General features: G+C 43.0%; 1 protein-coding gene across 12 annotated transcripts in view; it reads right to left on the bottom strand.

Moving 5' to 3' along the window:
• BLTP1 (bridge-like lipid transfer protein family member 1) overlaps positions 1-17364 on the bottom strand; it is a 303862-nt gene that overhangs the window by 205790 nt on the left and 80708 nt on the right. For all 12 annotated transcript variants that reach the window (XM_073641272.1, XM_073641320.1, XM_073641292.1 and 9 more), the window contains exons 16-19: positions 12895-12992; positions 10339-10517; positions 10123-10229; positions 3043-3248 (exon numbers count right to left, since the gene is read on the bottom strand). In XM_073641272.1, the coding sequence (XP_073497373.1) occupies positions 3043-3248; positions 10123-10229; positions 10339-10517; positions 12895-12992 (590 nt within the window). The remainder of the gene's footprint in view (positions 1-3042; positions 3249-10122; positions 10230-10338; positions 10518-12894; positions 12993-17364) is intronic.

Genomic DNA, 17364 nt, shown 5'->3' with positions numbered 1-17364 from the left:
ACCCTAAAATGTATTGTACATTTAAATACTATCGTAGAAAAGGATGAGCTGAAGCAGTTATCGCTTCAAATATAATTCCTTGTCAGCACAAAGTCCGCAAGATAACTACAATTATCCCTAAGAGACAACGTCATAAACACAGTGGAAAAAAGGTTTAGCAAGAAAGAAAGGCTATTCCATGATGTAAAGAAATTTGCTACAGAAACTCAAAGGGCTCAAACAACTAAGCAAAGCCATTTAAACACCTTCTCGCAGAGAAGAGATCTAGGGAAGTATCATTGTTGAGAGACTAGAACACCATTATGAAAGGATATGGATATACACACTAAACTTGCAATTGATAGATTCAAGAAGATTCTTTTGAATTTAGTGTTTTCTTTATATTTGGTGTTTCACTACTTTTCTCTTCTAGAGGTGTAACTTTGACCCCATCTCAAAATTCTTTTCCGGTTTAATAGCAAGATGACATGAAAGACTTTGCTTAAAAAAAACATTGTCAGTATCGTGTCTGTGTCCAGTCACGTGAGACCGTAATGTTTGTGTTGTGCGTCTAACATATTGAAGACCGCAAAAGCAATTAATCGCATTAAAGGCTTATATATTGTACTTTTATACGTTTTGTGTCTACTTCTACCTATTGTAAAACACCCCCTCTTGTTAGGAAATAGTATTCTGTAGTATGATTCCAATTGTGGATCATTGTTTCCTAAATACCCTTTATTTGCATACCGTGAAGGACGGTCACTAACAAGCTCATTAAGACTAATGTTCACCCTAGACCAAAGGCAATAGACAGACATTTGCTGCGACTTGATGAAAAGACGGTTTTGTCTGCCTGGATTTCCAAAACTGCAGTGAAATGTCTAAATGGGAATTTGTCCGTTATCCCAGGAACATTCTGAAAATACCTATGAGAGGATTTATCACGTGCAATATTAGAGATGGTACATATCTGCTAAAGTGTCCCTTTGATAAAGCCTTTGTTGGACAGAGCTTGAGAAACAAAATTTAAGATCAACAGAACACAAATCACGTACAAAGATATCAAAGACACGAAAACAAAAGGAAAGACAACAAGAGGTTAAGAAGGATATAGGTAAAAGTGAACAGAACAAAAACTGAAACAGTAGTGAAGCATTTCTTATGAATGAATCATCAGGTTCATGACATCAGATGGCAGATAATTGAGCAGGGTAGGGTCAAAGAAAATAAAGAACATTGGAGGCTGATGTTATAGAATGAAGTATATTTAATGGTGCAATTTCTTGTGTGAATAGAATACTGCAGACATAATATATTTATGGCTGTGCACAATATTTATTACAGATGCATACCAAACTTTTTTACAACTTATTTCACATGGATATATGTAAAGGCCATTTAATCCAGTGGTCACTCCCGACCATTATGTATTAGGAAGTTGGCAAGCCCCCTGAGACCTAGCACAGTGAGGTGGCTTAGTATGGAGAGAGTCAGAGTTCATAGATGGCAAACTATTTTACCAAAATGATGAATTAAATGAGGCATACTCTCCTCACTTCCTCCCGGCATTGTCAGCGCTAGGAACTATATATGTCAGCGTTAGGAACTAATATATATATATATATATATATATATAAACATACATATGTGTGTATATATATGGTTTCTAGCGATAACGATGCCGGGAGGAAGTGAGGAGAGCACCTTAGTGTTGCGTACGCCGGAGGTCACTGGTGCGCAAGTCACAGTGACTCGCCTGCGCACAAAATCCCTGCTGTACAATGAACATAGAAGGGATGAAGAAGTGCGCCTTGCCTAAAAAGTGAAGTGTGCAGGTGCGGGATTTGGCAGATGCAACTGCACGTCACAGGGCACTGTGACGTGCAGGGTAGGGGCGAAACATTATAATTAATAAAGGAGGCGGGGATTTCTTGGGGGTCCACAAGGCATCAGAAACCAGAATTAATAAAAAGAAATTTCACAGCAAGAAGACCTCTAATATGAGGCCTACAGGTAGGTATAGATTTACATTTCTATCACCAGTATGCCCATATTTATAGGTTATAATTCTCAGGGGGTGACAGATTCCCTTTAATTCTAACATCTTCTCAGAGCTGTGGATAAAGGTTCAGAACGTGCTTAACAGAAGCTACATATGCATAGGCCACCTTGTTCAAAAAACAGGAGGTGGCTATGTGGGAGAATGTTCCTGGCTAAAATCTGTATTCAGTGAGGACAGACTTTTCCATTACTGAGATAGAAGATGGCAGCTGCTACTGATAAGTTTCTATCTACATGGGTGGAGGATCTAGAGGCAGAGCTCCTCCCTCCTCTCCCTTCTATCTAGATGGCAGATGCTACTGATGCGATTCCATCTACTATCTCAGTAATGGGAGAGTCTGTCTTCGCTGAATACACATTTTAGCTCAGAATTGAGATTTTTGATAATGACTGATCAATCTTGTTAGAGAAAGAAGCACATTTTCCAATAAGATATATTACAAAGTTGCTTATTTTCATGTGTATGAAAAAAAATATTAAAAAGACAGTTACTCTTTAATTGTTTCACTGTTATCCTTACTTTGAGGAAATTAGATGACTTCTAAAGTCTCTACAGAACAGTGTCAGTCTATTACAAGGCTTTGGGACCAGTGTGAAAATTTCAGGAATAGTGATATGGAAATTAAAAAAAGAAACTTTTTTTTAATTAAAGAAGTTTACCATCAAACTTGATTAAAAGGTTATTTCTAACATCGCACATTTTGACCTACCCACAAGACATGTCATAAATTGCTGATACCTAAGTGTCCTATCCCTAACGGCATCAACCACTTTCATCAGCAAGGCAGAACTGTCAGGGTGTAATAAGGAAAACTGATGCCGCCAACGCACTTCCACGATCATTTCTATGTGGCTTCAATGCTTGATATCTCATTGCCAGCCAATATAGTTTATTGTTCTACAGCCATACTAGTTTCATTAGTAAAATTATTCTTACTGGATCCCTTTAAGCAATGCATGCAGGAAGAATAAACAATTTAGCAATATAGCAAACATTACCTTTATCGACAGAAAGGCCTTCAAGAGGGGTCCGTAGAAAATGACTTGGGAGTCAGGCGAGAGCTCTAGCTCCACATGTAGCTTATCTGGAGGCAGTTCAGAGGGATCAAGTGCAGGTCGGCTTAAAGCAGTGGGAGACGTGACTCGTTCTGATGTTCTCTGGCAAGGCCTCAGCATCGATAGCATGGATTCTTCCATTTGAGATACTGATAAAAAAAAAAAATGTTACATAGAACTGTAATAGAAGTAAAAAAGCCTTATTGTCATCTGCTGGTTGACCCCAATCAAACGGAACCAAGATGCCTTAGGAATGTTGAAGGGGGAACAGATTTGAACGTGAGACCCGGTCAGGTGACGTCTAGTGAGGAGTTTTTAAATATAAAAGGTCAAGCGCGCCAAACCTGAGGTGATTTCGGCGCCAAGCTGCAGAGAGAAGGAAACGTGCGCGGGATGCGCTGTGGAAACCAGCCTGACAGGTCGGAGGCAGAGACCTACGAGGCAGCACAGGCGGACGCCGGTGAACAAATGCCGGATTCACCGCAGAGGTCCCTCGAGTACCGCGGCCGCTGAGGAGAGCCGGGATCTGCTTGTGGTACTGAGTGATTTCACAGTGCCCAACATTGCGCATCAACCGACAAGGTCCGGATCCCGCTATCCAAGGCTCGAGAGACCTTGTTACTATTATATATATCCAATATATAAAGCTGAATGTGTGTGTGTGTGTGTGTGTGTGTGTGTGTGTGTGTGTCCGGGATTGGCATCTGCACCGTCGCAGCTACAGCCACAAAATTTTGCACAGTCACACGTCTGGACCCCGAGAGCATCATAGGTTATGTTGTGAGGCGGAATTTTAACCCCGCGCGTTCCAATTCACCAAACAATTTTGCCCCTATCTACATAATGGGGAAAAAGTGAAAGGAAAAGTGTTGGAGGCAAATTGACAGCTGCCACATGTGAACAAGGGAGAATTAAAGAATGAGAGCGATGGAGCCAAAGAGTATATACAATACAGTTGCTAAGGTGGGGCCCCGACATGGGATACTCATACTCACCACACACAGGGATATGAACACACACACAAAATGTGTTATGATCTGCTACAGAGACTAAGGAAAGAGAGGAGATCTGTCCCTACAATAGAACTAAACTAGATCCCTATGATGTAACGGGGAACCTGATCCTGCGATCAGACCCGCTAAAGTCCTCGGCTAGTCTGAACGCAGACCTATAGATGTGAGGGAGGGATCCCTACAAGATCTAGGGACTGGGAAAAGTTGGACACCTCCTAGCAGAAATAGTAGCAGTCAAAGACAAACACACAACAAAAAGGCATAGGGGTCAGAAGACCTAGCAAAACTAACAGAGAACGGCAACAGAGCAACAAGCTAGCTCAAGAGTAGTAAATACAAATGAAGTCCAGCAAAGCCAGGAGGGCGGAGCCGGATTAAATAGGCAAAATGGTCATGTGACCAGCAAACTAAAAAAAACCTAACAGGAGAGTTGTAACAGTACCCCCTCTTCTAAGAGGATCCTCCGGATCCCCTAGGCCCAGGCTTACCAGGAAACCTCCTGTGAAACGCTCGGACAAGTCTGGGAGCAGAAACATCATCCGCCCTCACCCATGAGTTATCCTCAGGTCCGAAACCCTTCCAAGCGACGAGATACTGCAAACTCCCTCTATACCGTCTAGAATTTAGGATGCGGGACATTTCATATTCCCCGTCCTCCACCACCGGAGGTACAGTGGCAGAGGCGTCACCATCCGACACATCAGCTTTTTTCAACAGAGAAACATGAAACACCGGATTAATCCTCCAGGACGTAGGAACCTCCAGCCTAACAGCAGATTGGTTAACTATCTGAAGTACCTTAAAGGGCCCTACGAACTTGGGACCCAATTTTTTAGAAGGAATCCTCAATCGCAGATTCTTAGAGGACAACCAAACCATGTCACCAACAGCAAACAAAACCTCTTGCCGTTTCCTATCAAAGTACCTCTCAGATTTCTTGTTAGCCTCCTGAAGATTACCACGCACATCCGTCCAAACTCTCTCCAAATCACTGGAAAAACTCTCCTCCTCAGGCACAGCCGAAACCAATTTGGAAAATGACCCAAAAGACGGATGTCTCCCAGAACAACAAAAAAAAGGCGAACACCCAGCAGAAGAGGATGTATGGTTGTTAAGAGCAAATTCAGCAAGTGGCAGAAACTCAGACCACCCCTCTTGATTGTCTGCCACAAAACAACCCAAGAACTGCTCAACATCCTGGTTCTTCCTTTCTGTCTGGCCATTAGACTCAGGATGATATCCGGATGAAAACGACAAATGAACTCCCAACCTGTCACAAAAGGCACGCCAAAAACGAGCCACGAACTGAGGTCCCCTATCAGAAACAATGTCAGTAGGAACACCATGTAGTCTGATAATTTCCTTGACAAAGGCCTTGGCGAGTGTCTTAGCGCAAGGCAGTTTGATGAAGGGAACCAAGTGACACATCTTGCTAAAACGGTCCACGACCACCCAGATGACCGTGAAACCTTCAGAGGAAGGAAGGTCAGTAATAAAGTCCATAGCCAGATGTGTCCAAGGTGCACTAGGAACCTCCAGAGGGCAAAGCAACCCCGCAGCAGGAGCATGCGAAGACTTGGATCTTGCACACACAGTACATTGGCGCACCCACTTAATGACTTCCTTCTGCCATCCAGGCCACCAAAAACTGCGACCCACAAGTCTCTTGGTCTCAGAAATTCCTGGATGACCTGCCAACCGAGACTCATGACACTCAACAAACAAATCTCTCCTAAAGGTCCTAGGCACAAACAACCTCCCATGGGGAGTGTTAGATGGGGCATTCTCCTGTGCTTTAAGAATCTCATCCTCCAAAATGGAGTCCAAAGCAGCAATCACAACACCTTCTTGTAAAATGGTCTCCTCTTCCTCCTCAACACCGACCATGGGAGAAAAGCTGCGAGACAAAGCATCCGCTTTAACATTCTTGGTACCCGGGATGTAAGCAACGGAAAAATTAAACCGCGAGAAAAAAAGTGCCCACCTAGCCTGACGGGCATTCAAGCGCTTGGCAGCATCAAGATAGATCAGATTTTTATGATCAGTGAAAACCTGAATGGGAAATTCAGCACCTTCCAAGAGATGACGCCAGTGTTCAAATGCGAGTTTAATCGCCAGCAATTCCCGATTACCAATATCGTAATTAAGTTCAGTCTCGGAAAATTTTTTTGAAAAAAAGGCACAGGGATGTACTCCATCCTTGTTTTCCTGAGACAACACCGCACCAACCCCAACCGAAGAAGCATCAACCTCAACCAAAAACGGCTTAGTCACATCAGGCTGCATAAGGATGGGAGCAGAGGTGAACCTCTCCTTTAGAAACACAAAAGCTTCAATGGCCTCAGAAGTCCACTGAACCGCATTAGCACCTTTCCTGGTGAGATCAGTCAGCGGTTTGACAATAGAAAATTGTTTTATGAATTTTCTGTAATAATTGGCGAAACCCAAAAACCTCTGTATCGATTTCAAACCAATAGGCCTAGGCCATTCCTGCACAGCTTGAACTTTAACCGGGTCCATCTCAAAACCTTCACTGGAGATAATGTAGCCCAAAAAACTAATTCTCTGTACAGCGAACTCACATTTCTCCAGCTTAGCAAAAAGCGAATTGTCCATTAATAACTGTAATACCTCACGTACGCTCCGCCAATGAGACTCCAGATCCGGCGAATAAATCAAAATGTCATCCAAATACACAACCACATTTTTGCCGATTAAAGGTCTAAGGATATCATTAATAAGATTCTGAAAAAATGCTGGAGCATTGGTGAGACCAAAAGGCATAACCAGATTCTCAAAATGACCCACAGGAGTGTTAAAAGCAGTCTTCCATTCATCACCCTCCTTCATGCGCAACAAATTGTATGCCCCCCGGAGATCAATTTTAGAGAACCACTTGGCCCCCACTAACTGGTTAAATAAATCAGGAATCAATGGCAGTGGGTAAGGATTGCGTACAGTAATTTTATTAATCTCACGAAAGTCCAGACAAGGACGTAAACCGCCATCTTTTTTTTTTTACAAAAAAAAATCCAACAGCCACAGGAGACTTGGAAGGCCTAATGTGACCGGCGGCCAAGCTTGTCAGTATGTATTCTTCCAAAGCCTTTCTTTCAGGAATAGTAAGATTAAATAAACGACTCTTAGGAAGAGTCGCGCCAGGGACAAATTCAATGGTACAATCATAGTCTCTATGGGGAGGCAAAACCTGCGACTCCTCCTCAGAAAAAACTCTCCAAAAATCCTGAATAGGTACAGGCAATTCCCCTCTATCCACAGCAGCAATGCGCCCGTTACAACACTTGTCATAACACTTAGGGCTCCAGGACTTAATTTCATTGGTAGACCAATCCAGTACAGGATTGTGCAATTTTAACCAGGGTAACCCCAATATTACTGGAGAAGGCAAATTATCCAATACCACCAAATCCAAATTCTCTTGATGAATACCATTAACAGTGAGGGGAAATTCACAGACCTTGTGAGTAACACTCTTCAAGGGAGAGCCATCGACAGAAACCACAGCAATAGGGGATGACAAAGTTTTAGGTTCTAATCTAAGTTTTTCCAAGAATCCCCCATCAATCACATTCAGAGTAGATCCACAATCCACAAATACCCGAAATTCAATTAATTCATCCTGAGCAGCAGTAGTGGCAGATAGGAATACTCCCTTAGAATTTAAACAGGCAATACGAGCATGACTGACCATTTTTTTTTCTTTCTTCTTACGAAGCACACAGCTCTTAATAAAATGACCAGAATTTCCGCAATAGAAACACAAGCCTTCAGAAAGTCGGCGGTCTTTTTCCTGAGAGCGGGGTGCCATCGCCCCAATTTCCATCGGCTCTCCATTGTCAGCACAGAACCTCTCAGGACTCGAAGCGGACATAGCAGAGGATTTGCTCTCATTAACCCTTTCACGCAGTCTCCTGTCCACCCGTATAGCTAATTGCATTGCCTCCTGCAAGTTTCCAGGTGTGGGATAAGCAATCAGTAAATCCTTTACCCTTTCACATAGCACTGCAAGAAACAAGCTTTTCAAAGCAAAATCGTTCCACCCCACCTGGGCAGACCACCGACGGAAGTGAGAACAATATTTTTCCACATTACCTGATCCCTGCCTCAAACGTCTTAATTCAGACTCAGCAGATGAGACACGATCAGGATCATCGTACAACAAACCCAAAGCAGAAAAAAAACTATCCACTGATCTAAAGCACGGATCACTAGGTTGGAGAGAGAAGGCCCATCCCTGAGGATCTTTGCGCAAAAGTGACATTATGATCCCTATGTGCTGTGATTCATCACCAGAGGATCCGGGTCTCAAACGAAAATATAATAGACAAGCATTTTTAAAAGAAAAAAAATCTTGTTGTTCGCCAAAAAATAGATCAGGCAGACGTACCTTAGGTTCCACAAAATGCGCTCCAGAACAGCTACTCACGTGTTGTTGGAGCTTGGTCACCTCCAGAGAGAGTCCCTGCAAGCGTTGAGCCAAATCTTGCACCGAGACCATGATGGAAAACTGGAGGTCTTTCCTTAGAGAAAATTTTTTTTTTTATGGCTGGACTTACTGTTATGATCTGCTACAGAGACTAAGGAAAGAGAGGAGATCTGTCCCTACAATAGAACTAAACTAGATCCCTACGATGTAACGGGGAACCTGATCCTGCGATCAGACCCGCTAAAGTCCTCGGCTAGTCTGAACGCAGACCTATAGATGTGAGGGAGGGATCCCTACAAGATCTAGGGACTGGGAAAAGTTGGACACCTCCTAGCAGAAATAGTAGCAGTCAAAGACAAACACACAACAAAAAGGCATAGGGGTCAGAAGACCTAGCAAAACTAACAGAGAACGGCAACAGAGCAACAAGCTAGCTCAACAGTAGTAAATACAAATGAAGTCCAGCAAAGCCAGGAGGGCGGAGCCGGATTAAATAGGCAAAATGGTCATGTGACCAGCAAACTAAAAAAAACCTAACAGGAGAGTTGTAACAAAATGCGCCACACACTACCACGTGCTTGAACACATATACCACCCTCAGCACACACAAAACGCATCTCACAAAGATTTATCAGGCTGCCAATAGCAACCAATCACAGCTCAGCTTCTATTTTGCAACAAAGGACATTCTCAGTATAACAAAGCACAAGGACTTCCTCCTCACAACCTCATTCTAAAACCTGGAGCACCTATTCTGCCATTGAGAAATTTGGATCCACCAAAGCTGTGTAATGGAACAAGACTCTTGATTAAGAACCTGTTTCCACATGTAATTGAGGCAACCATTTTGACAGGATGTGCCACAGGAGAAGATGTTTTCATTCCAACAATTCCTCTCATTCCATCTGATTTGCCTTTTGATTTTAAGCGCCTCCAGTTTCCTGTTCGACTGGCATTTGCTATGTCCATCAACAAGGCTCAGGGACAGTCCTTGAAAGTAGTTGGAATCGATTTACAATCTCCATGCTTTTCTCATGGTCAACTTTATGTGGCCTGTTCAAGAGTTGGAACAGCCAAAAATCTGTTCGTGTTTGCACCTGAAGGAAGAACTAAGAATGTCGTTTATCAAAAGGCTCTCGAATAAGGAGTAGAAGATTACTTTACATTACTTGGCCAAGTAGTTAAATCTGTGTGGAATATCTCTGGTGTTGAAATATATGTTGTGAAATGCTTCTATTAGCTTAGTTTTTGCCTTTTAATAATTACATTTCTATCTATTTGTTTTGTGGTTTTTGTGTGGAGAATAAATTTTTGTTAACACATTCTATTTTGCTAACAGCAGTTACTAAACCGGGCGAAGCCAGGTAGTACAGCTAATATATATATTATATATATATAGTTTTTGCACATCTCTGACTGCCCTCACTTCGTGTCTCTGCGCATTGCATTTCTGACATCTGCATTATAGAACAGTAAAAGGGAGTGTGCCATGTTCTCATCATTCTCATCATTGAATGTTGGATAGCACCAAAAATAAATAGATAATGTGATCAGTTAACTTACATGACTGTTTAAGTTGTTCATCAGCCTTTTGGGGATATATTGGATGCCAGGTATAGTCAATGTTTAACAGAACCGAGGGAACAGTCCAGCACTCCACCCATCCAGACCTGTTTTACAGAGAAAAAATCTCAACCAAGGATAATGTAATGATATACACATGCATAAGGAGCATCAGTTTGTATGCCAGAAGGAAGGAGGCGGAAAAACAAGTCTTACCCGCCTTTCGTTACATTTCTCCATTTTGGCTTGCAATTTTTTTGCCCACTTTGATTCTCCGCTGAGTTGCAAGTGTCGGGACTGGTTTTATTCAGATGACTGTCTTTTACCAATGTAAGGAGGGAATATTTACTTGGGTGGCAGTCAGGTAAATACAAATGCAGATCTACATCTCCCCCCTAGAAATGAAATATAACATTTATCTGGGTTCTGAGGATATCAACATACACACAAATTGCAATGCATCAATATATAAATGTACTGACTGTCTGCAATAATAATAATTTTGTATGTGGAAAAGTATTTCCAATTTATCATACTACGCTTCATACTAAGGGCTTGTGCACACATTGAGTACTTGCAGCGTTTTTTCAGTGGGTTTTATTGTGAATTTTTTTTTATGATACCAGCAAAATGAATGAGATTTCTGAATGCTCAAGCTGCTCTTTTCTTTCTTTCATATTTTAACTATCAATGCGCTTTTTTCAATTCTGTCAGTGTTTTTCACCCATTTAAATGAATGCATAAAAAGTGAAGGCTCTATAAACACCTAATAGCCTATACTACAACTGTCAGACCACCCTACTGCGCTGCATGGGAAAAAGTATTGGGCAAATCTTTTGAGGACTCGCAATGGGCTAAATTTTTCAATTTGCTCACAAAACTTCCATTGCAACCAAAGCTCAAGAGACCTCCTTTAAGATTATCTCCAGATGGTACCGGGTTCCCGTATTACTTCATAAGTGTTTTCCTGCAATACTGGATAGATGCTGGAGATGTGGTGGAAGAGGGGACGATGACACATTTGGTGGAGTTGAACCATCATAAGAGGTTTCTGGACTCAAGTAATTCAGACTATTCAAAAAATGGCTAGTCTCTCTGTACCCGACTCTCAAGAATCTCTTTTACTCTTTATGATACCAACTAGTTTCACCAGATACAAAAGATTTTTAATAAACTACCTTATACAGGCTGCTAAGAATATCATTCCTCGTCACTGGAAAAGTACTTCTCTACCTAATCTGGAAGAGTGGTTTTCTGAAATAGCTCTTCTAAATAGGATGGAACATTTGATTGCCCAATCCCCCACTGACTGTGATAGATACTGTGAGACTTGGAGAGACTGAATTGAATTCCAGGAATCGGGTGCCTACTGTCTTTCATCAGACTGATGTGACCCACCCTTTTCTCCGATGGTTTCTTCTCTGTACTGATTATGCTCCGCACCTGGCTAAGCCATGTATGTGTCACGGGTGAGTCAGGTGTAGACAGTAGCTCTGGAGCGGCTGCAGAAGGTCACTGCGCTTAGCATTGCAGACGCCTTCTTGATACCCTCATCTCTTTAGTATTGTTATATCCTTCTTCCTTTAGGACTCAGCAGATACCTCCACCTTCTGCTGCTGAATGACAAACCCTTGCTTGGTAGTTAAAAACTCTCAGTCTCTCCAGCGAGGCGCCGGTGATAGTTCTATGTACCTCTGTATTGGCTTGGAGCACTAGCAGTTGGCTAGTTTCTTCTCTGGTACCCTTGAAGGTCAGTAGGAGTGATCTCTCTGGTGTCTTCTCAAGTTAAGTGTATCCCCTTTGTTTGTCTACCTTGTTGTCTTTAGTTTGTAGTGGGGCTTGACTAGTGCTCACCCTGCCCCCTCCCTATCTAGGGCCAAGCTCTAGGGTCATTCAGGGCTCTGGTTCCTGCTTGGCGATAGGTGTGGAACCTATATAGAGACAGTAGGGTAGGCAGGGTAATATTAGATCCGCCTAGGGGACTCCACTCCCTTTCTCTAGTGTTTGAGCTTCCTTCCCTTCGTGTTGCACTTAGTCTTTCCCTCACCTTGTGTGACAGTATGGTTTACATTAGATTTTAGTAACCTCATAATTGTAATACTGATGGCATAAAATGTTCCCTTCCCTTCTTTTTCTTCCTATAACTTGATGTTTTATTGGACGTTATACTTATATTCTAGGATATACTGATGACAGAGCAGCACGGTGGCTCAGTGGTTAGCACTGCAGCCTTGCAGCGCTGGGGTCCTGGTTCAAATCCCACAAAGGACAACATCTGCAAAGAGTTTGTACGTTCTGCCTGGGTTTGCGTGGGTTTCCTCTGGGTTCTCCGGTTTCCTCCCACATTCCAAAGACATACTGATAGGGAATGTAGATTGTGAGCCCATAATGTCTGTAAAGCGCTGTGGAACTAATGGCGCTATATAAGTGAGTTAAATAAAATAAATATTGTCCTGTTTCGTCTTCTTTTTTTGTATTTTTGTAATTGAAAATTATATAACCTTTCAATAAAAATTGAATTTTGAAAAAAAAAGTGAAAGCATCAAAAACACACTTCTGGTTTGCAGTGTTTTTCCGGTCAAGTGACACATTTTTACTGCAGAAAAATAGGCTGCAAATATTCAACATGTGCACATACCCCAAGGTTAAAATCAATCATATATATACTTATTGGCTTCATTTTCCACACGTCCTGCTCACATGCCCAAACCAAAAGACATTTTTTTTCGTACAAATTGCTTAGTAGGTGACCTTTAAGGCAATGATACTTACTCTTAAGGAAAATCTAGTACTGCATGTACTTGGAACAAAATCAGTAAATGGCAGCGCAAAATCGATGTTTAATGTTTCTCCGCAGGCGGCCAGATACACTGAAATAACAAAAACACTCTATAAAATGAAAGGAAAAATCCATATAAAAATATTCAGCACACAAGAAAAATGGGTGGAAGAAAGGAAACCCCTTGTACAAGTACCACAATAGCAATCAATGGCTTGTATTGATTTACCATCTAATACGGAGAGCAACACAAGTCTATAACCATCTTATACAACTATCTCATTCATGACAACACAAAAAAGAAGACTACAATATGAGAGAGACAGCGATAAGTGAAATATTTATTATATGTGCATAAAGAACAAAGCTTATTACTTGTGAACAAACAATATATTGGCAGGAGTTCAGACTAAGGCTTGGCAATTTGGCCTAAAAATAAAATCAAGGTTAGAAAACTTTTAGCCAATTTTCAATCTTACTCTTATTTTTTTGTATACACAGTGGATGTAAGTTTAAAAACAAAACAATACTATAAGATCCCTATATTCCCCACTCCCCAGTGCTTTACTGGCAGCACATCCCTGGAGCCTTGCTGCCCTGTTAGGTAATGTGCTGTCATGTGAAAGCTGCGATTTCTCCTGTTTGGACACAACACATCTCAATTAGAAAGGTTTTAAAGCAGTACAGAAGTCACAAAATAAAGGCAATATTATTAGTAATGCCAAAGTCCTTCAAATGGATCAGTTTGCATCCATCAAAAGTAAAAAATTAGTAGGACATCAACATGACAATAACCCACTTAGGGTAATTCAGACAGCGAATACAAAAAAAAAAAAAGCACTTTTGGCCCCAGTGAGGGCTCCTGTGTGCAGTTTTTGTCTTCCCTACCCAGAATATAGTGGATCTTTATCATTCTGATGTCCTACTACTTTGTGTTTTTGAGGGTTGACCAAGAAAACGTCTCTGAAGTCCATGAGGCCGGCGGGGAACCAGGGAAGTGTAGCCGCTGAAGCAAGTCGGCTAGTATAGCTTTTCATATATATTTTTGGTGGACTGGTTTAGAAAAGGAAGAATGCAAAAAATATAACTAAAAATCCACACCAAAATCTGAATGAATTGTTGTGGATTTGTTATGCAGAGTTCAATGTAGAAACAAATCCAGCATGTGTGAACATACCCTATAATAATTCTACCAACCATCTCCACTCAATTGGAGACAGGTCAGGGGGAGGAGGTGACAGGTAAGGGGTCAGGAATAATCTCTATATCAGTTTGAGTGCATTGAGGGGAGGTGATAAGTGACAGGCATGTGTGAGGGGGTTAATCCTAACCTCCCTTTCTGCATAGAACCAACAACATAGGAAAAAAACTCACACGCAAGGATGGAAGTGGGTTAGTAATTAGTGACAGGCAAACCCGAACGTTAAAGTTCGGGGTCCATATAGGACACCTAGTGTCCGTGCATGAACCCCAAACAAGAACTTCTCACGAAAGTCCGTGTTAATGTTTGGGTTCGGCAGCCTGAACAAAGCGTGTTGAAAACTTGCAGTGCAGCCAATCAACAAGCTTTTTTGGTGTGGGCACTTCCGGCTCCATCACAACCATGTATTGGCAGCCCACAACTGAAATGTCTCATGCTGCGAGCGGTGACGTCAGTAAGGTTACTGCAGTTCATCGGCTGTGAACTGCGATAACCTTACTGATGTCAGCGCTCGTCGCAGCAGTTGGATTTACACGCTACTGTCATTGTGTTCCGGCTGCAGTGCTGAGCAGTCACCGCTCAGCATTGCATCCAGATGTAGCAGAGTCGGAGATCGTCGTAGGATGGATTTACGGCTTAACCCTTTGGATTATTTTATTTTTTAAAGGTAAAAAATGGGTAAAAGAGGGTCGAGAAGTGCATTTTACAATTAAAGGACTTTACTCTGTGTGTGTGTGTGTGTTTATTGGTTTTGACTACGGGGTTAGTAATGGGGGTATCTTATAGACGCTTCTCCTTTACTAACCCCTGGGCTTGATGTCAGCGGACACTGCAGAGCTGACATCAACCCCAAAACCATTACCCCCACTTGCCAACGCACCAGGAAAACAGGAAGAGCCGAGGCCCCTTTCCAGCCTATTAATATCATCCCCCAGTTGTCTGCTTAGCCTTTGCTGGTTATTAAAAATAGGAGAGACCCCATGTCATTTTTTGGGGACTCCCCCCCCCCCCTTTTTAATAACCAGTAAGGGCTATGCAGACAGTTGTGAGCTGTTATTAACAGGCTGAGAAGATCCATGGATATTGGCCCCTTTCCAGAATATTAACAACAGCTCACAGCTGCCTGCTTTCCTCTGACTGGTTATTAAAAATAAGGTGGTGGACCCCATATAGTTTTTTTCATTAACTACTTTATTCATTAGTAATAAATAAATATTAAAAAAAAACGACGTGGGGGCTCCTATTTTTAATAACCAACTAAGGGAAAGCAGACAGATGCATGCTTAAAATAGGCCCATGGTTATTGGTCCATTCCCAACCTACAAATATCAGACTGCAGTCGCCCCAGAAGTGGCGCATCATAATTGATGCACCATTTCTGGCGCTTAGCCTGAGCTCTTTCTGATTGCACTGGTGCGTTGGCAATCGGGGTAATTCTTGCTTGGGGTTAGTAACGGAGAGGTGCAGACACCCCCCCATTACTGACCCAGTAGTAAAAATAAACACACACAGAAAAAAAAATTGTATTCGAAAAAGACTCCCCCACACCTCGTACACCCATTTATTAATGAAATGATCCCACAAAGTAATCCCGATTCCATGTCCATCTTTTTCTTGGTCTCCAGCGCCTGTGGATAGCAGTAAAGTCACAGCTATGCACAGGTGTCAGCTGCTGAATACTCTCATCAGCGTCACCTGCTCTTGCTGCTATCAACGAGAGCAGGTGAAGCTGATGACAGTAGTAGTCATCAGCCGACACCTGACCGGCGGTAAGCTTTTCACCGCTGGTCACAGCCGCTGGCTCACACACTATCCTCTGTGTGACATCGTGGGAACCGCGATACCCAGTGGATGTGACCAGCGTTGACTTCAGTAAGGTTACCACCAGTCAGAGCTGGTGTTTCCCATGCTGTCATATAGATGACAGCGTTGGAAGCGTCGGATATTCAGGCCCCCCCATGCACTTGAATGAAGTTGAAGATCAAGTTTGGGTACCGTTCTGGTACCTGAACCAAACTTTTTTATAAAGTTTGGCCAAACCCGAACATCCACGAGTCCGCTCATCCCTAGTAGTAATGTTTAAAAGGGTTATCCGGCGATGTCTTACTTTTCTCACCGGTACTGTGTGCTGCTAGTCACATTATGACACGCGTGCCTGACGAGACATGTGTAGGTGTCCTAACCTATTCGAATGAAGAGAACATATTGTGCACATAAGCCTATTGTGTAATGTCATCGGAAGTGAGTGGCTCTGGACATTGCCAGATAGAGTCCCTTTAATGGGACTCTGTCAGCACCGAATGACTGTTCAAACTAAATCCCGTCACTGAGTGCTTCACGACGGGACCAATGATTTAAATACACCTTCCCATCTGCTTGTTTTCCCTCTTTCTCCACCCCCCTCCTTTGATAGATAGCTCTGGCTTTATGGGGCCAGAGAAGAGTGGTGATAGATGGAAACCAAGCAGATGGGAAGGTGTATATAAATGATATTCCCCGCCGTGAAGCTCCAAGCTTTTATACGTGGCTCGAACAGTTATTCTGTGCTGACAGAGTCCCTTTAAATCAATTTACTCACAGAGAGGTGAGAAGGAACAGCCCTGACATTTCATTATGCAAGAAGGTCATAAACTAAAGTTATGGGAACCCTCTTTTGTAGTGAAGGACATGCATGTAGTGCAGGGGTCTCAAACACGCGGCCCGCGGGCCGCATGCGGCCCCTGAGGCTGCTTTATGCGGCCCGCAGGCACAGACCCCTTGACGATCCCGACCTGGTCCAGGAGGAGCCGCCGACAGCAGCGCTGAATTGCCACACAGAGACTGTTTCCCAGAACTGCATTTCCAATGCCAGCCGCTGGCCAATCAGAGGCCAGCAGCTGATATCTGCGTGTCGGCGCAGCGAGTATGACGTCATTGCCATATGCAGATGTCAGCTGCTGGCCTCTGATTGGCCAGCGGCTGGCATTGGAAATGCAGTGCTGGGAGACAGTCTCTGTGTGGCAATTCAGCGCTGCTGTCGGCGGCTCCTCCTGGACCAGGTCGGGATCGTCAAGGGGTCGGACTCTGTGGTGCCTGCGGGCCACATCTGCAGGAAGGCCGCCGAGGGAACGGAGGACAGGTGAGAATCATCTTTTTTTTTTTCTATTTTATGTGTGTGAAGAACAACACAGGGGGCACATAGCCACAAGAGGGGACCTGGATGGGGCACATAGCCACAGGATGGGGACCTGGATGGGGCACATAGCCACAAGAGGGGACCTGG

The sequence above is a fragment of the Phyllobates terribilis genome, unplaced genomic scaffold (genome assembly GCF_046119375.1).
Source record: "Phyllobates terribilis strain yellow unplaced genomic scaffold, ASM4611937v1 Scaffold_1__5_contigs__length_1240528914, whole genome shotgun sequence".
NCBI classification, from domain to species: domain Eukaryota; kingdom Metazoa; phylum Chordata; class Amphibia; order Anura; family Dendrobatidae; genus Phyllobates; species Phyllobates terribilis.
The sequence above is the reverse complement of the archived record's forward strand: the minus strand, read 5'-3'. Positions and strand labels throughout refer to the sequence as shown.